Source organism: Pseudorasbora parva, chromosome 24 (genome assembly GCF_024679245.1).
Source record: "Pseudorasbora parva isolate DD20220531a chromosome 24, ASM2467924v1, whole genome shotgun sequence".
In the NCBI taxonomy this organism is placed as follows: domain Eukaryota; kingdom Metazoa; phylum Chordata; class Actinopteri; order Cypriniformes; family Gobionidae; genus Pseudorasbora; species Pseudorasbora parva.
Genome location: NC_090195.1, coordinates 37,337,235 through 37,363,392, shown reverse-complemented (window position 1 = coordinate 37,363,392; position 26,158 = coordinate 37,337,235). Strand labels below are relative to the sequence as shown.

Below are 26,158 nucleotides of genomic sequence, written 5' to 3'. Positions count from 1 at the left end.
TTATTGTAAAGTCTTACCGGAAATGTATTCTATCGCTATTTTTGACGCATTCGTTATCATTACTTTCGCCGGTTCTTTGTGGCAGGCTTTATGTCTGCGCTTGAGTGAGCAATAGCCTAATATATATATATATAGCTGGAGGGTATCTCGTGTTGTTTCCTCATCACATCTCGTGTGTGTTTGGTTGTGAAATGTCATTTGTTTTCTATTGTGAAGTCCTGTGATCCATCGGTCAGTGTGAACTCAGCTTTAGTGACGTAAAGATCTTCCCCACCAGCTTCATCACTGACAGTCTCTGAGGGAAATATCCGTATGATTTAATAAATGCAAACCTGTTTCACAAAGGCCGCACTATGATATCTTTATTCACTTTACTTTACCTTTTTTTACTTACTGTACTTTATTCATAAAAAGGAACATGTACAATTTTTAACATAAATGTTTCCATTTCATGTGTTGTGCTGGCTTTAGCTCAAAGCTAATCTTCAGTCCTTTGGCAGGTCAACATACACAATAAAATAACACACACAATATACATATATACACAATAAAAACACACACAATACATATATACACAATAAAAACACACACAATACATATATACACAATAAAATAACACACACAATACATATATACACAATAAAATAACACACACAATACATATATACACAATAAAATAACACACACAATACATATATACACAATAAAAACATACACAATAAAATAACACACACAACACATATATACACAATAAAAACATACACAATACATATATACACAATAAAAACACACACAATATATATATACACAATAAAATAACACACACAATATACATATATACACAATAAAAACACACACAATACATATATACACAATAAAAACACACACAATACATATATACACAATAAAATAACACACACAATACATATATACACAATAAAATAACACACACAATACATATATACACAATAAAATAACACACACAATACATATATACACAATAAAAACATACACAATAAAATAACACACACAACACATATATACACAATAAAAACATACACAATACATATATACACAATAAAAACACACACAATACATATATACACAATAAAATAACACACACAATATATATATACACAATAAAAACACACACAACACATATATACACAATAAAATAACACACACAATACATATATACACAATAAAATAACATACACAATACATATATATATATATACACAATAAAAACATACACAATACATATATACACAATAAAATAACACACACAATACATATATACACAATAAAATAACACACACAATACACATATACACAATAAAATAACACACACAATACATATATACACAATAAAATAACACACACAATACATATATACACAATAAAATAACATACACAATACATATATACACAATAAAATAACACACACAATACATATATACACAATAAAATAACACACACAATACATATATACACAATAAAATAACACACACAATACATATATACACAATAAAATAACACACACAATACATATATACACAATAAAATAACATACACAACACATATATACACAATAAAATAACACACACAATACATATATACACAATAAAATAACATACACAATACATATATATATATATACACAATAAAAACATACACAATACATATATACACAATAAAATAACATACACAATACATATATACACAATAAAATAACATACACAATACATATATATATATATACACAATAAAAACATACACAATACATATATACACAATAAAATAACATACACAATACATATATATATATATACACAATAAAAACATACACAATACATATATACACAATAAAATAACACACACAATACATATATACACAATAAAAACATACACAATACATATATACACAATAAAATAACACACACAATACATATATACACAATAAAAACATACACAATACATATATACACAATAAAATAACACACACAATACATATATACACAATAAAAACATACACAATACATATATACACAATAAAAACATACACATTACATATATACACAATAAAATAACACACACAATACATATATACACAATAAAATAACACACACAATACATATATACACAATAAAATAACACACACAATACATATATACACAATAAAATAACACACACAATACATATATACACAATAAAATAACACACACAATACATATATACACAATAAAATAACACACACAATACATATATACACAATAAAATAACATACACAACACATATATACACAATAAAATAACACACACAATACATATATACACAATAAAATAACATACACAATACATATATATATATATACACAATAAAAACATACACAATACATATATACACAATAAAATAACATACACAATACATATATACACAATAAAATAACATACACAATACATATATATATATATACACAATAAAAACATACACAATACATATATACACAATAAAATAACACACACAATACATATATACACAATAAAATAACACACACAATACATATATACACAATAAAAACATACACAATACATATATACACAATAAAATAACACACACAATACATATATACACAATAAAAACATACACAATACATATATACACAATAAAATAACACACACAATACATATATACACAATAAAAACATACACAATACATATATACACAATAAAAACATACACATTACATATATACACAATAAAATAACACACACAATACATATATACACAATAAAATAACACACACAATACATATATACACAATAAAATAACACACACAATACATATATACACAATAAAATAACACACACAATACATATATACACAATAAAATAACACACACAATACATATATACACAATAAAATAACACACACAATACATATATACACAATAAAATAAACATACACAATACATATATACACAATAAAAACATACACAATAAAAACATACACATACTGTCAATACAAACAATTAAACAGCAACCATGTCAATGTTTTCAGAGCTGATAACATTTTTTTTAAAGATTTCAACTGCATTTTAAAAATAGCAACACATTTACAGCGTTTATACCTTCTGGCAAAGCCTTCAGTGAGTCGTAGCTTTCACAGCAGAAGATGATAGTCCGAAAGCAGGAACAGCACGGTTTCTCATCGATGATCTAGGAGATCTCTCAGAATTATTAGGATGGAAACTAACTAAATCCCTGAGAACCGAAGAAGCCAAACCATTTACAAATTTATAAACCATACACACATTTGTAAAAAGCACAACATTTTCAAAACTCAATAATTTATATTTCTTCACTTTTTCCATTTCTAATCATTTTAAATGAATGGAACAAACGCCCAGTGCCATTTACACACTCAGACATACTGTCAGGCAGGCATGACATAGACACGATGTGTGCACACACTCCTCTCTTTGAGCATTATTTGCGTCCCGTTGGTAAGAGATGCTTTAGTGTGAGGAGCCGTGAGGTGTTCCTCCAGAGCTCCAGACTCTTCGCTGCTCCTCCCATCCTCTGAACATCACAGACACGAGGGCCGAGGACCGGCCAGAGCTGTCCTTAAAGCAGGTTTCACGAGGCTCGTGTTTGTTAATGACAGCTCCAGTTTAAATAGCTGTCACTCGTCTTTCAGAAGGTGGGAAGGGTTCGCTTCGAGCCTCTGAGGTGCATCTGCTTTGCATAAGCTTAACCTAGCTTTGCAGATGAGTTGCTGGAGATTGTTTGCTGTTCCAAGGCTAGGTATTGTGTTTAGAGATGGAGAGATGGCTTGGCATAACTGGTATTGTGCTTAACTGGTTTAAATCTTACCTCACTGATCGTTCTCAGTTTGTTGTCTTGGGAAAGAACGGTTCTCAAATTGGACCGGTGTGCCATGGTGTTCCTCGGGGATCTGTCCTGGGTCCCCCATTATTAAACATGAACTGCATATGCTTCATTTGGGGCAAATTATTAAGAAATATGGATTGGGGTAACACTTTTATGCCGGTATTACCCAAATTTACATCAGTTCTACTGTCTTCTTCTTCTTCTTTCGGCTGTTCCCTTCAGGGGTCGCCACAGCAAATCATCTCCCATGTGCTGTCCCTCAGATGTACTCATTCCTGATCCTGTCCTTCCTCGTCATTCCCAAAGAGAACCTCAGCATCTTCAGCTCTGCTACCTCCAGCTCTTCCTCCGCTTTTCCTCTGTCTCCAAACCATACGCCACCGCTGGTCTCACCGCTGTCCTGTACACCTTTCCTTTATCACCTGTCACCTCTACAGTGCAGGAAATAAAAACATGGATGCATCACTTTTTTTAACTGTTCTAAAACAGAGGTTCTACTTATTGGCACGCCAGCATTGTTGATGATTTTGTCATATTTCCATCTGCTCAAGCTCATCTGACGCTTGACTCGCATATTAAGAGTATTACAATCATCTTAGAAACATTACAAGAATTAGGCCTTTCCTCACGCCGCCTGATGCTGAAAGACTAATTCATGCATTTGTAATAAGTGGCTTTATTTACTTTATGTAAGATGCAGTTTAATTCTGACCAGTTTCATTTCTGAACCAGACGCACGTTCCCAGGTAAATGACGGACCCTTACCTCGTCTTTTTAATGATGTTCAAATTCCCTTTTGCTTCATTTACATGACAACAGTGTTTCAGGGCCTGAAAACGCAAGCTTTTGAAAAGGAGTTTTAAAGTGCACGCTTTGGTAAATTATACTGTTATCGTCCCTATGAAGGCTAGAAAACAAAAAGCATGCAGTCTATCTGCGTTTCTTTACACGTGACACCCCCGTGGCCTGAATGCAGTTTCCAGACGTTAGTCCGTGTGAAACGAGTGAGCATTAGCGCTTCTCACCCCTCATCTAAAGGCTTCAACATACTCCGCAATACTTCGCTTACAGGGCTGCCAGAACAAAATGGCGTCATGTTATCCTTAGCCCTGGTTTGGGAGTTCTTGCAGCCCGTTCTCGACACATCGCCTGAGCAGAACTGTTTTCTTGCGGGTGTCCGAGAACTATTGTGTGATTGGTCAGACATTTAAAGTGGCCGTGGTTAATGCGGAGAAACGCAGATGATCGGCACCTGCTTTTCTCGGGAAATATGGACTACAGGCAAGGACGAACTTTGTTCTTGCCACCTTGAGAAAAAGAACAAATGTATTTGTTCTTGCAGAGTATGTCCAAAGCTTAACTCCTGATTCCCTCATCAGCTCATCGGCGAGCCGGAGTGAAGGATAAGGTACACACACACACACACACACACACACATCCTGAACTCCAGTACAGCTCATATGCTGTTACTGAGACACTCAAGTGAAAAATTAATAAGGCAGAATTGCCTTCAGTGGTTAATTAGCTATGATTGTGCTGTTGGTGTTGGTGGCATTTCTTCTTAATTAGAGCATATATTTTAAATCCCAACAGATGTGAAAGCAACAACGGTTCATTACCCTTGGCATTTAGAGGGAAGGTGAGCCTTGGTTTTTGTGGGAAACTGAACCCCTATCCACCTCTACCAACTAATGACAGCAGAACAACATCAGCTCGACATCAATGCCACGGCAAACCCTTCATTACATGAGTTCTGCAGAGACATGCTCTGGTCTGAATTGTCCAGAATCAAATGTGAGGTGGAATGCTTTGTCTTCGCCCTTAGCTTTGAACAGACACAAACTGACTCCGGATCGGATCCCCAAAACGGGTCTGGAACCGAGTCCACTTTAGTGGAACTGTAGACAGCCCAAACCCTCCGCAGTAGAGCGAGAGAGAGGCAATGTGAGGCACAGATATAAAGCCATGACTTAAAGATGATGCCTCTGAAGTAAAAGAAGAACCGCTTCAGAGCATCAGTGGTCTTGCCTGTACATGGCTAAATTACTAAGAGGAACTGCTAAAAGCTTAATAAACATACTTTAAATGGCAACAATTAGCTGAAATGTAAACAAAACAACAAAAAAACATCTCAATGTAATAAACCAAAGTTTACTTACAGGGGACCTATTGTGCCCCTTTTTACATGAAGCGGAGAGAACGGGGATAGTTTATTAACTTATGTTGTCATGTTGTTGTGTACTGTATTGCAGTAAATGTGTGACTGCCCGTCCTGGACTGAAGCCTGTTAGTATGAACATGTTTTCTCTCGAAGGCACGTAACATTGATCCAGCCAACTATGGTCTAACAATAGAACAACTACAATACAATTTAAACAAGCACTAAGTTAAGATGTACAATAAAAACACGGACCAACATCAGACAAATACATGACCACACACACACACACACACCCACACACACACACACACACACACACACACACACACACACACACAAAGCAAGCAGGAAGCAGCGGAAACATGTCTAGTATTGGGCTAACGCTGCCAGCTCTGATTATCCATTGCTTTATCTGAATCCTACATGTACTGTATGTGGTCACATGTCTAATGTATTTGGGGTGAGGTTCGGCTCAGCAGCAGCTCGCACAAATAAAGCAGTTTTGCCAAATACACTTTTCCTAAAAGGAATACAATCTCCCCTCGCTGCAGCGCTGGTTCTGCTATAATCAGCCGTTCGTATGTTCACAAACTGGTCCATGAAGATGATGGACCATGAAGAATGTTATAGAAAAAACATAGATCTGCAAATTTAGTAATATAAAACATAATGTGTGTTTTTGTAATATTGGTCAATGATGAGAAATGCATGTTTTCTTATCCATTATGTTTGCAGTTTGTTTGTAAAGTGAGTGAAGCGGTTTCAGAGATGAGACACGAGCTCGTGACCAAATGGGTGAACAATAATTCATCTGTGAGGAGATCATAGAGAGCGTGTTCAGTTCTGCTCCGGTGTGGACATTTGATGGCGAATGTGTCTGAAGTTACTGAGATTATATTAGATTATTTTACAGATCATTTTTACATGAGATTTAAATGAAAGCTTTGAATCAATTAAACCCCAGATATTTATATTCTGACACACTCTGCAGCCTTTCCCCTGAGACAGACATCGGGCTCAACGCTGAAGTTATTTTTTGACTTGCTGAAAAACATGGCTACTGTTTTCGATGCAGACGAGAGTTTTTTAACCAAGCTGTGATTTTAACCGTGGAGTTGGTGAGCTTCTCAGACACCTGAGAGATGTTACTGCCATGAGCATAGACTACAGTGTCATCAGCAAACATCTGAGCAGAAACATCAGGACAGACAGACGGGAGATCATTTATATAAAGTGAGATCAACAAAGGTCCTACATTTGACCCTTGGGGAAGCCCAGTGGACGGACTGAGGGCCGCTGATTTAAACGACTGGACTCTGACATGCTGGGAGCGGTCAGTGAGGTAAGACTCAATCCATTGAAGAGCTTCTGAGGAAAAATTAAAATGCCTAATTTTGTCAACAAGATTTTATAAATCACAGTGTCGAAAGCCTTCTTGAGATCCAGGAACACAACACCAACAACGCCACCTCGATCCAGCAAAGCTCGGATGTTTTCAGTGAGGAAGCAAGTGGCAGTCTCGGTGGAATAATTGGCTCTAAAGCCAAACTGCATAGGGCTGTGGAATGAGGATCTCCGCTTTGGAAACGGGAGCAACAGCTGGTTTTCAAATGCTTGGAAACATGTATTGCGAAATGGCCAGATTAATAATCTTGGTAATGGGGCGTGTGGCTGTTGCACTGAGCTCCTGGATCACTGTATCCATACCAAAAATATCTTTACATCCAGATGGTCTTAGTGATTTGATAGTCTGTGCTGCCTCTGATTCAGTAATGCTCCCGTTCATGGGAACTCGAGCGGCATCACCGCTCTGGGAACGCCTTGCGTCATGAAGCACGTATGTCCTCAGTCCAACAGAGAGAGGGAACGTCATAGGCGGGTGACGGCATCGACCCGGAAACTATACAGCCTGCCGGCAAACGCCCCAGCTTCTGTAGCCTTCAACAAGCGCTCTATGTTTCATTGTCCAAACTGTCTGTGTTGTGTCTTAGTTCAGACTTTGTTATTTTCTCTCACAAAAATACACACTTACTGACAGAGAGATATGGCAAAAGGCAGTCAGCGGCGCTGAAGCAGTTCCTTCCCCGTAAACCCCAGGCCTTATCTGCTGCTGTGAGAGAGTATGACGCAGAGCTCTCAGGCACAGCCTTCTAGAGGTTGGACTGATCTGAGGACAGTCATTATCTCAAAGAAGGCTGCGTCGAAAACGGGCCGTGGAGGGCTCTCACGGGTCATCCGAGGATGGCTCGTGCCGTCTAAGGAGGGGAGTGGCGCCGTCGAGTCAGTTGTGCCCTGCCGGTTCGCCGTTTCAGGACGCTGTGCTCGCTGGTACCCTTAGTAGATTTTGCGGCAGAGTCTGAGAATCTGCCAAATATTTCTCGTTGGGTCCTGCAGTTTATAAAAAAGGGGCACGCCATACAGTTCAGATGTCCACCTCATTTCAACGGGGTTCTGTCCACGGTGGTGGTCCCCGAGCAGGCTCTGGCCATCACTCACGCAGTACAGACTCTCCGACGGAAAGAGGCGATAGAAGAGTCCCTCTGCCGGACAGAGAGTCGCGGTTTACAGCCGGTACTTCCTCGTGCCGAAGAAGGATGGGGAGCTGCGCCCTATTTTAGATCTTAGGATGCTCACTCTCAAACCGATTGTGTGGCAGATCAGGTCCGAGGACTGGTTTGTGACCTTAGATCCAAAAGATGCATATTTCCCACAAGTCTCCATTATAAGATTACTGGTTGAGCTTTCCTGTAGCTCAACCAGTAGAGCATGGCGCTAGCAACGCCAAGGTCATGGGTTCGATTCCCAGGGAAAGCAGGAACTGATAATAATGTAAAAAATGTGTACCTTGAATGCAATGTAAGTCGCTTTGGATAAAAGCGTCTGCCAAATGCGTAAATGTAAGTGTAAGATTACTCCTCTCAGAGCATGAGCTAAATGTCCCAAATGTCTTCACTTGAGGCGTAGTGGAGATCGTGCTTTTCTCTCTGGAATGGGTTGCGCTTACATATTAAACCTTCGTCAAGCATGGACATTTTTAAAACAGACTTGAAGACTTATGGCATTTGATTGGGTCCGAGAAATGTGAGTGATGGATTGTAACCCTTTCCGGCTGTCATGTTATGCTGTTATTGTATGTTGATATGATTGGTATTATATTGCTCTATATGTGTTTTTACTATTTTTATCTAGCATGGACAGCACTTTGGTCCATCTGAATGGCTATGAAAGTGCTCTAGAAATAAAATGAGTTGAGTTGAAGCACGACTGAGTCTGCGGCGATCACACGAGCCTTCACGCTAAACACAGAGACTGGGGTTGCTGCGATCGCTTCACAGAGAAGAAGAAACAACAATCAATGTGCTAATCATTTGTTGAAAAGCAGAGAACAGCAGCCATTCCTTTCAACACAAACAACCAGAGAGAGAGAGCGTGTGTGTGTGTGTGTGTGTGTGTGTGTGTGTGTGTGTGTGTGTGTGTGTGTGTGTGTGTGTGTGTGTGTGTGTGTGTGTGTGTGTGTGTGTGTGTGTGTGTGTGTGTGTGTGTGTGTGTGTGTGTGTGTGTGTGTGTGCTTATTTGCAGCTGTGTCATACAAATAAATAGTAAAACAATCCTCCATTGTGATTTCTGGATTTGTTTGGGATTATGTCTCTCAGTGGCCATTGCACCTATGATGACAATTTCAGACCCTCCATGATTTCCAGGTGGGAGATATCAGGGTGTTCAAATACTTATTTTCCTCACTGTATTTCCTTATAGTAAAGTCCCCATGAAATCAAGACCTCTGCCCTGTTGTATGGCTTTCTCATTTACAGTAGAGTAAAACAGCTGGAGCTAGATAATAACCTTTCCTTTATTAGTTTGGTGCTTGAGGTTCATCACCTTAAGAGTTTCAGAGAAACACATTTATCTTTCCGTCAGATAATCTGACAGCCACTCAAGTCCTTCACATGTACTGTATGTGTCCCATTCCTTTATTATTGATTGTATTCATTAGTAGCTGTGTTAGTTGTCCTTCCCAGGGTCGCAGGTCAGTCTTTCTCTATAATCTGGAATAGAGGGAATGCAGACGTCACTTTCCCACCCAGGGCTGGACTGGGGCTAACATTCGGCTCTGGCAAACCCAGCCCAGCAGGTTTGCACCCTAGCAGGTCCAGCAGGTTTGCATCCTAGCAGGTCCAGCAGGTTTGCATCCTAGCAGGTCCAGCAGGTTTGCATCCTAGCAGGTCCAGCAGGTTTGCATCCTAGCTCCTTTTGAGCTAGGATGCAAACCGGCATGACTTCTGTGAAATACAAAATAAGATGTTTTGAAGAATGTTTGCAACCAAGCCTAGGCTCAAATTATTTTTATTTTATGCTACACAGCAAATTCACACAAATGTATTTATTCATTTAGGTTTGGAATGACATTAGGGTGAGTAAATGATCACATTTTTGGGGTGGAACAATAATAAGAACAAGAGTTAACACATCCTTTCAGTAAGACACTGATATCTGTCTTTCATGAGGCTATTCAATTTCAATAAATCTATTAAAAAAAGTTAATACAACTTTTAAAGAGGAAAAAAAAAGTTTTGTCCTTAATTCATGGGATCCAGACTTTAATCTGTGTTATAGACTATAGTTTAACTCTAGGCCAGATCATTTAAAGATCATGGCAGTCAGGGTAAAACACAGACTGAACAAACCCTGCTCCTCATTATATGGCTATATGGTTTCTAAAACTATATCAAACATATAATAAACTATTATATTTGTAAGAAGAAAAAAAAGTTCACCTGTAGAAAATACGAAAACAGCCTCTATAAAAGTGATTTATATTCTGCAATATTAATTTAAGTAATATAGCAACATTTTAAATAAATGTTTCTTCCCAAACACCATATCTCTCCGCTGTTAGCTGCAAGGTAAGTTGTGGTTGTGCTGAAGTGAAGCGTGTGTGTGTGTGTGTGTGTGTGTGTGTGTGTGTGTGTATTGCTGTTTTCCACTTCACCTCGTCAGGAACACACGCTCGCGGCTGTGTTCAGCTGATTCAACACAGAACCTGAAATGTTTCCATATCATACGATTGTATACATTTCGGAGTCAAAGTGCCGTATAGAGCAGGATTTAAGCACAGTGTACGTTTGTCAGCGGCTGCGGCGTGCAGATATTCGCCTTTTGCAGTGCGATGCGCTCAATAGCCTAGGCTACTAATAAATAAATAAATAGTAAAAAGCGCCTAATATGGAGGGGAGGTCTCTCTCGCTTCGGCTTGTCAATTCAGAAGACAAACCAATGGGCCGCTGTCGCTGCATATTGTCAGTGATACCAAAAAACAGAAACATTACCGGCCCCAAAGTGCGTCGGCCCACCGGTATGCCAGATTAGCAGTCCAGCCCTGTTCCCGCCGTAACACGCCTCCGCCGGGGCAGAAGAGCTGCTGCGTGACTGGAGTTATGGAGGAAATCACGAGTGGAGCAAACGATCCTTACAACCTACCAAAGATTCAGTGATCCGTGGATAATGATATGCAGCCAGGAATCGTGTTTTCCTGACATTTTTAGGAGCCTCATTTCGACAAGAATGTCTAAAACTGTCATTCATCACATTATTCGAGTGAATCCCGCATGTATATGTGGATGGGTCCGTGTTTTGAAGCGTGTAGTGCTGGTAATATACTTTATATTCACTAAAAGCTGTCACTCATTCAATAAACGCAATCTCACAAAGTTCCGCAGTGACGTTGGTATACAAGGAATCTCTTATTTGCACAATATCTGCACTTACAGAGGATTGACACGCGTGTTTAACTGAACTCAGCGCCTGGACAAGCACTCGAGCGGTGAGTGATTCCACATTAAACACCTGTGATTGGCCAGTTCCGTTGTAGAAGTCCACAAACAGGTCTGTGATTGGCTACATTACTCACCGAGGCGAAAACACGTTGGAAATGTAATCATTTGACGAGTGCAGATACAGATACACACTGGATCTTTTGCTAGCTCCTTTTCGCTGATAGTATGCAAATATTACGAATTCTTACAGATCACAGACAAGCAGTTATGGGCAGCGTTTCACTCTAAAAGCAGAAGCTGCAGTGGTTTGAGTGAGAAAATGACACGCTATTATCAAGTCCGTCTCAAGCTCAGAGCAGCGATGACTGCGGTGCGTGGCCAAGCCTCCCCGACCCCCCGTCTGGCGCCGGGCCTGGTTTTGTGAGTTTTCTCTGCATTCGCTGTAAACCAGCGCTGCCTCAGTCTTTCTGCCACTCAGCGGCGTCATCACAGCCGCTCCAGCTGACGGTGACGTCACGTGCATTCCCTCTACCGAATCGCCGCTTCATTCTCTTTGAATTGGCAGAAGAGCTTTCCTTTGCCCTTTGGCTCCATCTTGTGGCCAGAGTACGCCACCAGCACGGACTCAGGCATATTGCCACAGATTTCCCTGCTGCTGCTCGGAGGTCTTTATATGAACCACGCTGCACTCGGCTCCAGTCTCCGGTTTAACAGAGAGTGTTCTTTTGTTTACTCTTAGTGTTTCTGTCCACTTGTCTTTTCCCAAAACTGTGGCATCAGTTTCTTTGTTGACCTGTCTCTGCTTTCTTCCTAGTCTGCGTCTCTTCAAGGGCCCCATCCGACAGCTCTGCGTGATCCTCTTGTTTTGCACATCTTTCCGAAGTGATTTGTTCTGTGACACACTTTACATATTTGTCCATATGCAGAACTCTTCCTTGGAATTGACAAAAACTTTTTAAATGTGTGTGCAATTTAAGTGGCTTTGGATAAAAGTGTCTGCCAAATGCATGAATGCAACGCTTACCTTTTTCTTTCAGTTCTTCATAATCATTTGCTTCCTCCTCTTCAAAATCCATGGCATTAAATCCCTTTATAGCTTCATCCCCAGCAACGTGAAGAAAAGTTTGACATTTTATCGTGCCTGATTTCTCGGATGTTCCACTTGCAATAAGATCAAACTTCTGTCTCCAGGTGTCTGGATCTCTGCAGTATTTCCTTCGAAACGAGTCGTTTGGAGGATTTAACTGACCCACTGTGAACTTCTGACACCATGTGATATCTTTTAGTAACTCCTAGTAAGCTGTTTGGGCAAGCTGTTTGGGCATATAATGAAGACACGACACACCACGAGTTGTTCACTGTGTAACTGTTTCGGTCCTTTCGGGGTAACACTAAGGATAACAAGTGTACAGGGCTCCACCTAGTGGTAAGAACCAGCATACAGGCCACCTCACGCAGCTTTAGATAAAGGTTTGAGTGATCAGCTAGCCGTATTTAACCTGACTAAAGATATTTATTCAGTGGTCTCCAGTGGTGTAGTCGAGATTTTTGTAGTGAGTATACTGTGAATTTGTTTTCTTCCCTATACCAGCCTCATACGCTCACTAATGCCTAAAGTATGCATCTACATTTGATTGAGAGCATTATTAAAGACTCAAGGCTTTAAAGATCTTAAAAGGCTCATGTAAAATTACTAAGTAAGAAGAGCATATTTTGCAGTGTGTGTTTACTGCAGTTCCGTGTCACGCATGCGTTCATATTAGTTAAAGCTTGCCTCCGAAACGAAACGTTATTCTTCATTAATAAGCTTACATTCCAGTGACGTTACTCCTGGGTTGCTGGAGGGATCCCGCTATCGGCCGTCAGCATTGTAAGACCAGGAACAACAGGTGTGGTGAAAGCGATGATTGGTAGAGTAGCAGCGTGTAGTCTGACATGTTTCTTGATCAGGACACGACAAGATTTTAGGAGTAAAAATCACGTAATCGCAACAGACAAATAATATCGTGCACTGCAAAAAATGCTTTTCTTACTTAGTATTTTTCGTCTTGTTTCGAGTCAAAATATATAAAAATTCTTACATTAAGAAACATTTACTAGACAAGTAAAAAATATTGTCTTGTTTTTGGAAGAAGAAAAAAACTAAATTAAGAGTTTTTGCTTAAAATGAGCAAAATAATCTGCCATTGGGGTAAGAAAAATAATCTTGTTTTCTGTTTGAATTAAGATTATTTCTCTCCCCCCTTTGGCAGATTATTTTGCTCATTTTAAGCAAAAACCTGTGCTCCAGGTGACATATTCATATAACATTTAAGGATCAATATTGGTGATCAGACAGTTGGCAGCACCCAGTGACTTCCACAGGAACAAATATAGACTATAAGTCAATGCATGCTGCCGACTGTCTGATCACCAACAATTCTCAAAATATCATCTTTTGCATTAAACAGAAGAAAGAAACTCACACCGTTTTGGAACAAATTAAGGGTGAGGAAATTATAACACAATTTACATTTTTGGGTGATCTATACCTTTAAGAGCTACATTTAGTGTTAAATGTTATATGAAGATGGTGCCTGGAGCACAGGTTTTATCAGCGGTTATCTGCTAACGTACGGTCCTCCAGCCTCCGCTCTGACCAGGGACGCTCGCTTTTAAACTCCCTGACTTTCTGTCGACAAGGCTGGTCAGAAGTTCTCATTTCGCTCATCATCTGAAATAACAAGGAGATATAAAATTGTATTCTGTTTACCACACACACACACGCACACACACACACACACACACACACACACACACACACACACACACACGCACACACACACGCACACACACACACACACGCACACACACACGCACACACACACACACGCACACACACACGCACACACACACACACACACACACACGCACACACGCACACATGCACACACACACACGCACACACGCACGCACACACACACACACACGCACACACACACACACACACACGCACACATGCACACACACACACACACACACACACACACACACACAATGCCCCTACCCCTAAACCTACCCATCACACACACACGCACACACACACACAAACACACACACACACAATGCCCCTACCCCTAAACCTACCCATCACACACACACACAAACACACACACACACAATGCCCCTACCCCTAAACCTACCCATCACACACACACACATATTATTTTGAGGTGCCAATCCGTTATACATGGGACCTTTACTGTATCTTGAAGATTGTTGTCTTCTGAGTTTCGGAGTTTTTACTCTGGCAGTTTAGTTCAGAGCAGGGCACAGTTCTTATGAACAGTTGGTAATGTGAAAGCTGTCATGCGGAGCTGGGAGCAGCAGAACCACACCTGGAGGAGGAATATAGCGCGGCCCCTTTAAGAGATGCGCGTCCCCCATTGAACTGCCGGTATTGTGTGTGTGTGTGTGTGTGTGTGTGTGTGTGTGTGTGTGTGTGTGTAGAACTGCGCCGCGATCCACACGAACAGTGTGAGGAACACGGACTTGGAGCGCTTTTGTTTAGAAAAGTAAACTGCGTATTCGTTTTGGCCGATTGCAATGTATAAAACCTGTACTGTAAGCGGTGATGGTGTGAATGATTTACCTCAGAGATGAGCGGGTGAGCTTCAGTGCATCGCGCTCAGACTGCAGAGAGGTGCTCGTGTAAACATCAGGACGCAGCGAATAACTGATCAAAGTGCAGGAAAGTCGCGGTGGATTTTCTGTAATGTCCTATACCATCTGTCATCTGCTACAGCTGAAGAGTCACCCGAAGCTGCTGCAGCTTTAGGGGCAGGCTTCCGAAAACACTCAGTCTACTTTCGCTTCATTTCTTCTTTTACATTAGTTAGTTAATTTCAAACTTGTGCCAAAAAAGACCGCGAAGCAACTGATTTTCCTGGGTAGGTGACGTCAGATCAATGTCACAGGCCACGGAAGCCCCAAACGTTATGATTCGCAATCGCAACCACAGTCTGTGTTCGCAACACAATCGTGGTGAATTTATGAATGAAAGTTCTGTCACAAAACGATATTGTTACGTATCCTCACGCTTTTTTAAGAGGGTACGGCAATCCTTGTCCTTTCCTATACGGCGTATACCTGCGTATCACGTAGACACACCACTGGTGGTGTCCACATTATATCTCACCTGCAGCAGCACTGAGAACTTTTGTACTGATATGTTTGGACATTAACTTATAAATGCTCATTATATTTCACCTGCAAACACATGAGGGGTCTCTGCATTAAAGACACAAAATGTATATATCTTAACCTGTGTGTGAAGATGAGCGGAGGTCTTACGGGTGTGGAGCGCCATTAGAGAGAGGAGTTTCATTTGGCTGAACTAACCCTTTAATATGATGAGCAAGGGCGGCCCCTGGTGGTCGGGGGAGACATGATCTCAATACACCAGCTTTATTATTTACCTGTGTTTACCTGTTCAGTTCTACTGCCACCTACAGTAATGCCTTTTGTTAGCTTGTTTCTCTAACGCCTGTTCATCTGCACATTTGTCTGTGTGTGTAAATCCCAACACACTCTCTATAGGGCGCGTCTCAATCAGCTCCCTAGTTCACTAGAAGGGCACTGATCAGGGATCAGCCCATTGACTTATGTCCTGATCAGTGCCCTGACTAGTGGACTAGTGAGATGATTGAGACGCAGGGATAATGTGTGTGTGTGTGTGTGTGAGTCGCAGAGAGCGTGCGTGACGGGCTGTGACGCAGACGCGCCAGTGCGCATGCGCGCGGGCTCCACTACGGTCCGCATTTCCTGTTGATGCTCTTCTTCTCCCGCGGAGTCATGGCGCTGCTCAGAGGTACAGATGCTTCCCCATTACACCGATGATTAAATCTCAGATATAATGATCATAAAGTGTGTGTGTGTGTGTGTGTGTGTGTGTGTGTGTGTGTGTGTGTGTGTGTGTGTGTGTGTGTGTGTGTGTGTGTGTGTGTGTGTGTGTGTTCGCAGTGTTCTCCTGTCTTCTCCTCGGTCCGCTTGTCGGGGCTCTGGTGCAGGATCTCGATGACATGTAAGATCAGATCATATCTCCTGTTTTTCCTGTTCATATGTTCATGTCTGAGTTTACTGTAATGTGCATGAAAGTGTTGAGAAGTGGAGGTGTGTGTGATGATCTGCTGCATCAATATCTGCTGTATGATCGCTAATGACAGATGCAGATTGTGTTCTAATGCAGAATTCAGCCGTAAAGCTCCTGATTAGCTCTCTGTTATTAGTGTTATTCCCGCTGTTTCTGTAAAGGATAATCTCATTCATTTCTCTCATGCTCTTCCCAACATAAACATATTCTCCCAAACTCTTCAGATGATCATAAACATGCTCAAATAAATCATCTTCTATTATTAAATCAAAGATGAATGTCTGACTGTGAGCCCTGCGCTGTATAGTTGGCTATCTCCGCAGATATACCCGTGAGATTATCACACCTGAGGATCAGGACACATTTATGATTATTATTATCAGTGTTAAATCATTTAATTTCTCTGGATTCTGTGATGGACATAAAGATCAAAACAACCGCATTTATTAGAGAGGGAATCATCTGAACATTATTCATGTCTTTACTGTCACTTTATAAGTTAATCTCACCAGCCCAAAGCTTTTGAAGGGTAGTATAATCTTACACAAGATGATATATTAGATAAACGCTGTTCTTTTGAGTTATGGCGTGGGCTTCAGGGATCTCCTGCCCGCTTTGACTTGAATAAAATCATTAGTTCAGCAAGAGTACAGACAATACGAATAAAGACTGAGCTTCATAAAGCGTGATCGGAACGAGAGCGAGGGCCTGAGATGATAAGCGGGAGATTTGGGCTCAAAGCGAGATGGAAAAGGCCTGTTGAAGGAGTCACTGTGTGTTGTTTTCATTAAGAATATGTGTGTGTGTGTGTGTGTGTGTGTGTGTGTGTGTGTGTGTGTGCGCACTGGTATGTTTTCAGTTCATTGCTATGGAAGGTTAACTTTCACAGGACTTCAGTGAAAGCACCGGCTTTGTCCGCTGCTTTATTAATGCCCAATTGGCTGTGTGTGTGTGTGTGTGTGTGTGTGTGTGTGTTACTCTCGGTTAGACCGAATTACTGATTTAAAAGCCCATTCGGTGATGCCGTCGATGAACCGGTGGGAAAATCTCCTCACCTTCCCATCCCTAGAGTGACGATCCCACAGAAATATGAGCTGAAAATAATCATCAGTGTGTGTTGATCATCAGATCCTCATATGAGAGTGATTAGTGAAGGGTCATGTGACTCTGAAGACTGGAGTAATGATGATTAACTCAGCTCAGATCACAGGAATAAATCACACTTTACTATATATTCACACAGAGAACAGATGATCTACACTGGAGGAATATTATTTACTGGAGTTTTGTATTTTTTGTTCAAGCGCAGGAAGTCAGTTTTGATTCACGTGGACTTTGCTCTTAATAACTTGCTCTTGCCTTTCCTTCAGTAAATGCTGATCTTCTATATTTCCTGCAGGTTTAAGGAGAACCGAATGGATGACGTCTGGCTGGTGGATGTGAGTGTCCGTTCACACACTGCATGGTCTGAGCGAGAGCGTGAGCGAGCGAGTGAGCGAGAGCGTGAGCGAGAGCGCGAGCGAGAGCGCGAGCGAGTGAGCGAGCGAGTGAGCGAGCGAATGAGTGAGTGAGTGAGTAAGCGTGCAAGTGTGAGTGAGTGAGCGTGCAAGTGTGTGAGTGAGCGTGCAAGTGTGTGAGTGAGCGTGCGAGTGAGTGAGCGAGCGAGCTAGTGAGCAAGTGAGTGAGCGAGTGAGTGAGCGTGTGAGTGAGCAAGCGAGTGTGAGTAAGCGAGCATGTGAGCGTGTGAGCGAGTTTGAGTGAGTAATTTTGAGTGAGCGAGAGTGCAAGCGAGTGTGAGTGAGTGTGCGAGTGAGCGAGTGTGTGCATGTGTGCGAGCGAGTGTGTGTGTGTGTGGGTGCGTGTGTGCGAGTGTGCGAGTGTGCATGTGTGTGAGTGAGTGTGCGAGCGAGCGAGTGAGCAAGTGTGTGCGAGTGAGTGAGTGTGTGCGAGGGAGTGAGTGAGTGAGCGAGCGAGTGAGTGAGTGAGTGAGTGAGTGAGTGAGCGAGTGAGCGTGCGAGCGAGCGAGCAAGCGAGCGTGTGAGTGAGCGAGTGAGTGAGCGAGCGAGTGAGTGAGTGAGCGAGTGAGTGAGTGAGCAAGCGAGTGTGAGTAAGCGAGCATGTGAGCGTGTGAGCGAGTGTGAGTGATTGAGTTTGAGTGAGTAATTTTGAGTGATCGAGTGTGAGCGAGTGAGCGAGAGTGCAAGCGAGTGTGAGTGAGTGTGCGAGTGAGCGAGTGTGCGAGCGAGTGTGTGTGTGTGGGTGCGTGTGTGCGCGAGTGTGCGAGTGTGCATGTGTGTGAGTGAGTGTGAGTGAGTGCGAGTGAGCGAGTGTGTGCGAGTGAGTGAGTGTGCGAGCGAGTGAGTGAGTGAGTGAGTGAGCGTGCGAGTGAGCGAGTGTGTGCGAGTGAGTGAGCGTGCGAGTGAGCGAGTGTGTGCGAGTGAGCGAGTGAGTGAGCGAGTGAGTGAGTGAGTGAGTGAGTGAGTGAGTGAGTGAGTGAGTGTGTGCGTGAGTGTGTGCGTGAGTGTGTGCGTGAGTGTGTGCGTGAGTGTGTGCGTGAGTGTGTGCGTGAGTGTGCGAGTGAGTGAGTGAGTGAGCGTGTGTGCGAGGGAGCGTGTGTGCGAGGGAGCGTGTGTGCGAGGGAGCGAGTGTGTGCGAGTGAGCGTGCGAGTGAGCGTGCGAGTGAGCGAGTGTGTGCGAGTGAGCGTGCGAGTGAGTGAGTGTGTGCGAGTGAGTGAGCGTGCGAGTGTGTGCGAGTGAGCGAGTGTGTGCGAGTGTGTGCGAGTGAGCGAGTGTGTGCGAGTGAGCGAGTGTGTGCGAGTGAGCGAGTGTGTGCGAGTGAGTGAGTGTGTGCGAGTGAGTGAGCAAGTGAGCGTGTGAGTGAGCGAGCGAGTGAGCGAGTGTGTGCGAGTGAGTGTGAGCGAGTGTGCGAGTGAGCGAGCGAGTGTGTGCGAGTGTGTGCATGAGTGTGTGCATGAGTGTGCGCGAGTGTGTGCATGAGTGTGTGCATGAGTGTGTGCATGAGTGTGTGCATGAGTGTGTGCATGAGTGTGTGCATGAGTGTGTGCATGAGTGTGTGCATGAGTGTGTGAGTGAGTGAGTGTGTGCGTGAGTGAGTGAGGGAGCGAGCGAGCGAGGGAGCGAGCGAGCGAGGGAGCGAGCGAGCGAGGGAGTGAGTGAGGGAGCGTGTGTGCGAGTGAGCGAGTGTGTGCGAGTGAGCGAGTGTGTGCGAGTGAGCGAGCGAGTGTGAGGGAGCGTGTGTGCGAGTGAGCGAGTGTGTGCGAGTGTGCGAGTGAGCGAGCGAGTGTGAGCGAGTGTGCGAGTGAGCGAGCGAGTGTGAGCGAGTGTGAGCGAGCGAGCGTGCGAGCGTGCGAGTGAGCGTGCGAGTGTGTGGGAGTGAGTGAGGGAGTGAGTGAGTGAGCGAGCGAGCTAGTGAGCGAGCGAGCGAGTGTGTGAGTGTGTGCGTGTGTGCGATTTAGTGAGCGAGTGTGTGCGTGTGTGCGAGTGTGCGAGTGAGCGTGCGAGTGAGTGAGTGTGTGCGAGTGAGCGAGTGAGCGTGCGAGTGAGCGTGCGAGTGTGCGAGTGAGTGAGTGTGCGAGTGAGTGTGCGTGCGAGTGAGTGTGCGTGCGAGTGAGTGTGCGAGTGAGTGTGCGAGTGAGTGTGCGAGTGAGTGTGCGAGTGAGTGTGCGAGTGAGTGTGCGAGTGAGTGTGCGAGTGAGTGTGCGAGTGAGTGAGCGAGCGAGTGAGCGAGCGAGTGTGTGAGTGTGAGCGAGTGAGCGTGCGAGTGTGTGAGTGTGTGAAACCCCGCAAACAAAAGCACCGCGCTAGTGAAGTTTTTTTAAACAGCCATTCATTTTTTGTAATCTCAATGTTATTTCATCACAGGCTCCGCACCAAATTCTTAATACTTAAAGACATAATAGGACATTTATTTTCAAACTTAAACATTTTTATGTTTTAGTCTGGACTACAACATGCCCTAATGATTCGAATTTTTTTGATTATTTGTTATTGTTCAGTAAAACTTTGAGACATACGACTTAGTTAAAGGGTCTTAGACCTTAGTTAATAATAATAATAATAATAATAATAGTACATTTTATTTATAATGCACTTTATATTTAACAAAATCTCCAAGTGCTACAGAATTAAAAACAATCAACAAAAATAAATAAATAAGTAAATAAATAAAACTGAAAAGTTAAGAAGTAACAAATCAGTTAAAAGCTCTGCTAAAAAGGTGTGTTTTAAGACCAGGCTTAAGGTCCTCTACAGTCTGTGGGGTCCGCAGGGGGTCAGGGAGAGCCTTCCACAGACCAGGCTTAAGGGCCTCTACAGTCTGTGGGGTCCGCAGGGGGTCAGGGAGAGCCTTCCACAGACCGGGCTTAAGGTCCTCTACAGTCTGTGGGGTTCGCAGGGGGTCAGGGAGAGCCTTCCACAGACCGGGCTTAAGGTCCTCTACAGTCTGTGGGGTCCGCAGGGGGTCAGGGAGAGCCTTCCACAGACCAGGCTTAAGGTCCTCTACAGTCTGTGGGGTCCGCAGGGGGTCAGGGAGAGCCTTCCACAGACCGGGCTTAAGGTCCTCTACAGTCTGTGGGGTCCGCAGGGGGTCAGGGAGAGCCTTCCACAGACCAGGCTTAAGGTCCTCTACAGTCTGTGGGGTCCGCAGGGGGTCAGGGAGAGCCTTCCACAGACCGGGCTTAAGGGCCTCTACAGTCTGTGGGGTCCGCAGGGGGTCAGGGAGAGCCTTCCACAGACCGGGCTTAAGGTCCTCTACAGTCTGTGGGGTTCGCAGGGGGTCAGGGAGAGCCTTCCACAGACCGGGCTTAAGGTCCTCTACAGTCTGTGGGGTCCGCAGGGGGTCAGGGAGAGCCTTCCACAGACCAGGCTTAAGGTCCTCTACAGTCTGTGGGGTCCGCAGGGGGTCAGGGAGAGCCTTCCACAGACCAGGCTTAAGGTCCTCTACAGTCTGTGGGGTCCGCAGGGGGTCAGGGAGAGCCTTCCACAGACCGGGCTTAAGGTCCTCTACAGTCTGTGGGGTCCGCAGGGGGTCAGGGAGAGCCTTCCACAGACCAGGCTTAAGGTCCTCTACAGTCTGTGGGGTCCGCAGGGGGTCAGGGAGAGCCTTCCACAGACCAGGCTTAAGGTCCTCTACAGTCTGTGGGGTCCGCAGGGGGTCAGGGAGAGCCTTCCACAGACCGGGCTTAAGGTCCTCTACAGTCTGTGGGGTCCGCAGGGGGTCAGGGAGAGCCTTCCACAGACCAGGCTTAAGGGCCTCTACAGTCTGTGGGGTCCGCAGGGGGTCAGGGAGAGCCTTCCACAGACCAGGCTTAATGTCCTCTACAGTCTGTGGGGTCCGCAGGGGGTCAGGGAGAGCCTTCCACAGACCGGGCGTAGGGTTAGGACTGGGACGGCAGAGCAGAAGGCCCGATCTCCCACAGTACGGAGACTGATGGGGGAGTTTAAAGACGATCCAGAGAAACAGAGCGGAGGTTACGAGTGTCTGTTTGTGTGGTGAGGAGTTCCTTAAGATAGGAGGGTCACCGTGCTGGGTAAGCAGAGAGATCTTCTACTCGATCCTGAACGACACAGGAAGCCAGTGGAGTGATCTTAGAATGGGGGTGATGTGGTCGTATTTGTGCACCCTCATGAGGATCCTAGCAGCGCTGTTCTGAATACACTGCAGCCTCTGGAGATGTTTGCTAGGGATGCCAATAAGGAGCGCATTGCAGTAGTCCAGCCTGGAGGAGATAAAGGCGTGGACAAGCTTCTCCACATCAGCCAGTGATAGAATGGGACGAAGTTTGGCAATGTTTCTGAGGTGGAAGAAGGAGGTCTTACACAGGTGTTTGATGTGCGCTTCAAAAGTAAGCTGTGATTCCATTCTGACCCCCAGATTGGTGACTGAAGTGGAAAGAGGAATGACCTGATCAGAGAAAGCAATGCTGGTGATAACGGACTTCTGGACCTGAAGTGGAGTGCAGACTAGGATAGCTTCAGTCTTAGAGCTGTTTAGCTGCAGAAAGTTTTGCTTCATCCACGCCTTTATCTCATCCATGCAAGTGATCAAAGTGGATGGTGTGAGGTCAGCAGAGGGAGATGAACTTGTCCTAATGTAAAGTTGTGTCATCAGCATAGCAGTGAAAAGAAATCCCATGTCGGCTAAGGGGGAGCATGTAGAGGATGAACACCGCAGGTGACATTGTGTGACAGGGATGTAGCTTCTCCCAACGCAACATATTCAGTTCTCCCATTGAGATAAGAAGAAAACCTGTTGTGGACCGAGTCAGAGCGACCGATGGAGGAATGCAAATGGTGAAGGAGGACGTTATGGTCAACGGTATCGGAAGCTGCAGTTAGGTCCAGGAGGAGGAGAAGGGATGGGGAACCAGCATCTGCTTAACATGTTAATTCATTATTACCAATCTGACAATGAGCAATACTTATAAAGAGTTAATTATTCTAAGTAATGTTGATTTCTTAATGGACCTAAGATAAAACTAACAATGATCAGTTGTGTTTCTTAACTAACATTAACAAAAACATTATAATCTCTGTAACAAATGTAGCTAGTGCTCAATCTTAGTTAATGCATTAAATAACGAGACCTTACTGTTATTGGTTACCAGTTGTTCTTTAGAGCCTAATTCTTTTGCACCTTAAACTGTTTAAAAATTGTACTTTTACAGCTCTGAAAAAATTTAAGAGACCGCTTAACATTGATTTCTCATTGATTTCTCAATAATGGTCTCTTCATTTTCTCCAGAGCTGTATATGTTTTTGGTGCATTATTATATTTAAACATTCAGTTATTTTCGTTATTACAAAAATAGTTATTAAAGCTGTTATGCAATGGCAACACTTTTTTTGCAACTTTCTTTGCAGATTTCAATATCGTGATATTACCGTATAACGTGATAACAGCTTCAGCAATTAATCGCAACATGAAAAATTGATATCGGCACATGCCTAGTGATGGGTAGGGTGAGGGGCAGTGTAAGAAAATATGGTTTGTACAGTATAAAACCATTACGCCTATGGAATGTGCCCACAATTCACAAAAACAAACGTGTGTGTGTGTGTGTGTGTGTGTGTGTGTGTGTGTGTGTGTTATGTCCGGCTGATTGTGTTGTGCTGTAGTTTTATGCGCCGTGGTGTGGATACTGTAAGAAACTGGAGCCGATCTGGCAGGAGGTCGGAGCCGAACTGATGCGCTCGGGGTCGCCGGTACGGGTCGGCAAAATGGACGCCACTGCATATTCAGGTGAAGCCGCTCGAGTCTCTCACACACACTCTGGTCTGAAACACACACGGAATATCATGGATTAATCATAGAACTTTGAAAAAATAAAGTAACTCGAAACTATGGAAGTTTGTTTCCGCCACAGAATAAAAAATAATTAGAAATAGATAGTTTTGATCAGAATTGAGTGACAGATCGCCTTTATCTAAACTCTGTGATGCGAGTAAAGGTTGTTTTACAGCACTCATTAATCATTAATCCCTCATGTGTCCAAACCCGTCAGACCTTCGCTCATCTTGAGACACAGATGAACATATTCCTATATGCCTGGATGATCAGTGCCAGATCTGACCCTTTAATGCCGGGATGATCAGCACCAGATCTGACCCTTTAATGCCTGGATGATCAGCGCCAGATCTGACCCTTTAATGCCGGGATGATCAGTGCCAGATCTGACCCTTTAATGCTGGGATGATCAGTGCCAGATCTGACCCTTTAATGCCGGGATGATCAGCGCCACATCTGACCCTTTAATGCCGGGATGATCAGCGCCAGATCTGACCCTTTAATGCCGGGATGATCAGTGCCAGATCTGACCCTTTAATGCCTGGATGATCAGCGCCAGATCTGACCCTTTAATGCCGGGATGATCAGCACCAGATCTGACCCTTTAATGCCGGGATGATCAGCGCCAGATCTGACCCTTTAATGCCGGGATGATCAGCACCAGATCTGAGCCTTTAATGCGGGGATGATCAGCGCCAGATCTGACCCTTTAATGCCTGGATGATCAGCACCAGATCTGACCCTTTAATGCCGGGATGATCAGTGCCAGATCTGACCCTTTAATGCCGGGATGATCAGTGCCAGATCTGACCCTTTAATGCCTGGATGATCAGTGCCAGATCTGACCCTTTAATGCCTGGATGATCAGCGCCAGATCTGACCCTTTAATGCCTGGATGATCAGTACCAGATCTGACCCTTTAATGCCTGGATGATCAGTGCCAGATCTGACCCTTTAATGCCTGGATGATCAGCACCAGATCTGACCCTTTAATGCCTGGATGATCAGTGCCAGATCTGACCCTTTAATGCCTGTATGATCAGCACCAGATCTGACCCTTTAATGCCTGGATGATCAGTGCCAGATCTGACCCTTTAATGCCTGGATAATCAGTGCCAGATCTGACCCTTTAATGCCTGGATGATCAGCACCAGATCTGACCCTTTAATGCCGGGATGATCAGCGCCAGATCTGACCCTTTAATGCCTGGATGATCAGTGCCAGATCTGACCCTTTAATGCCTGGATGATCAGCACCAGATCTGACCCTTTAATGCCTGGATGATCAGTGCCAGATCTGACCCTTTAATGCCTGGATGATCAGCGCCAGATCTGACCCTTTAATGCCTGGATGATCAGCACCAGATCTGACCCTTTAATGCCTGGATGATCAGCGCCAGATCTGACCCTTTAATACCTGGATGATCAGTACCAGATCTGACCCTTTAATGCCTGGATGATCAGCGCCAGATCTGACCCTTTAATGCCTGGATGATCAGTGCCAGATCTGACCCTTTAATGCCGGGATGATCAGCGCCAGATCTGACCCTTTCATGCCGGGATGATCAGCACCAGATCTGACCCTTTAATGCCGGGATGATCAGCGCCAGATCTGACCCTTTAATGCCTGGATGATCAGCGCCAGATCTGACCCTTTAATGCCGGGATGATCAGCGCCAGATCTGACCCTTTAATGCCTGGATGATCAGCACCAGATCTGACCCTTTAATGCCGGGATGATCAGCGCCAGATCTGACCCTTTCATGCCGGGATGATCAGCGCCAGATCTGACCCTTTAATGCCTGGATGATCAGTGCCAGATCTGACCCTTTAATGCCGGGATGATCAGCGCCAGATCTGACCCTTTAATACCTGGATGATCAGCGCCAGATCTG

The 26,158-nt window shown here is 43.7% G+C and overlaps 1 protein-coding gene, 1 long non-coding RNA gene and 1 other non-coding gene across 3 annotated transcripts in view; 2 read left to right on the top strand and 1 right to left on the bottom strand.

Moving 5' to 3' along the window:
- The first annotated feature begins 8,792 nt into the window (after nucleotides 1–8,792).
- trnaa-agc (transfer RNA alanine (anticodon AGC)) lies at nucleotides 8,793–8,867 on the top strand. Its single transcript has one exon. It is a non-coding gene; the product is annotated as a tRNA-Ala (tRNA).
- Nucleotides 8,868–12,688: 3,821 nt separating this feature from the next.
- On the bottom strand, nucleotides 12,689–16,169 carry LOC137063467 (uncharacterized). The gene is made up of 2 exons (XR_010901388.1): nucleotides 16,131–16,169; nucleotides 12,689–13,030 (listed from the first exon to the last, which is right to left on the bottom strand). It is a non-coding gene; the product is annotated as an uncharacterized lncRNA (long non-coding RNA).
- A 413-nt stretch (nucleotides 16,170–16,582) lies between these two features.
- The window catches only part of tmx3b (thioredoxin related transmembrane protein 3b), a 30,995-nt gene continuing 21,419 nt past the window's right edge, over nucleotides 16,583–26,158 (top strand). The window contains exons 1-4 of the mRNA XM_067434603.1: nucleotides 16,583–16,676; nucleotides 16,829–16,889; nucleotides 18,358–18,397; nucleotides 24,096–24,219. Of these exons, the coding sequence (XP_067290704.1) occupies nucleotides 16,637–16,676; nucleotides 16,829–16,889; nucleotides 18,358–18,397; nucleotides 24,096–24,219 (265 nt within the window). The 5' untranslated portion in view covers nucleotides 16,583–16,636. The remainder of the gene's footprint in view (nucleotides 16,677–16,828; nucleotides 16,890–18,357; nucleotides 18,398–24,095; nucleotides 24,220–26,158) is intronic.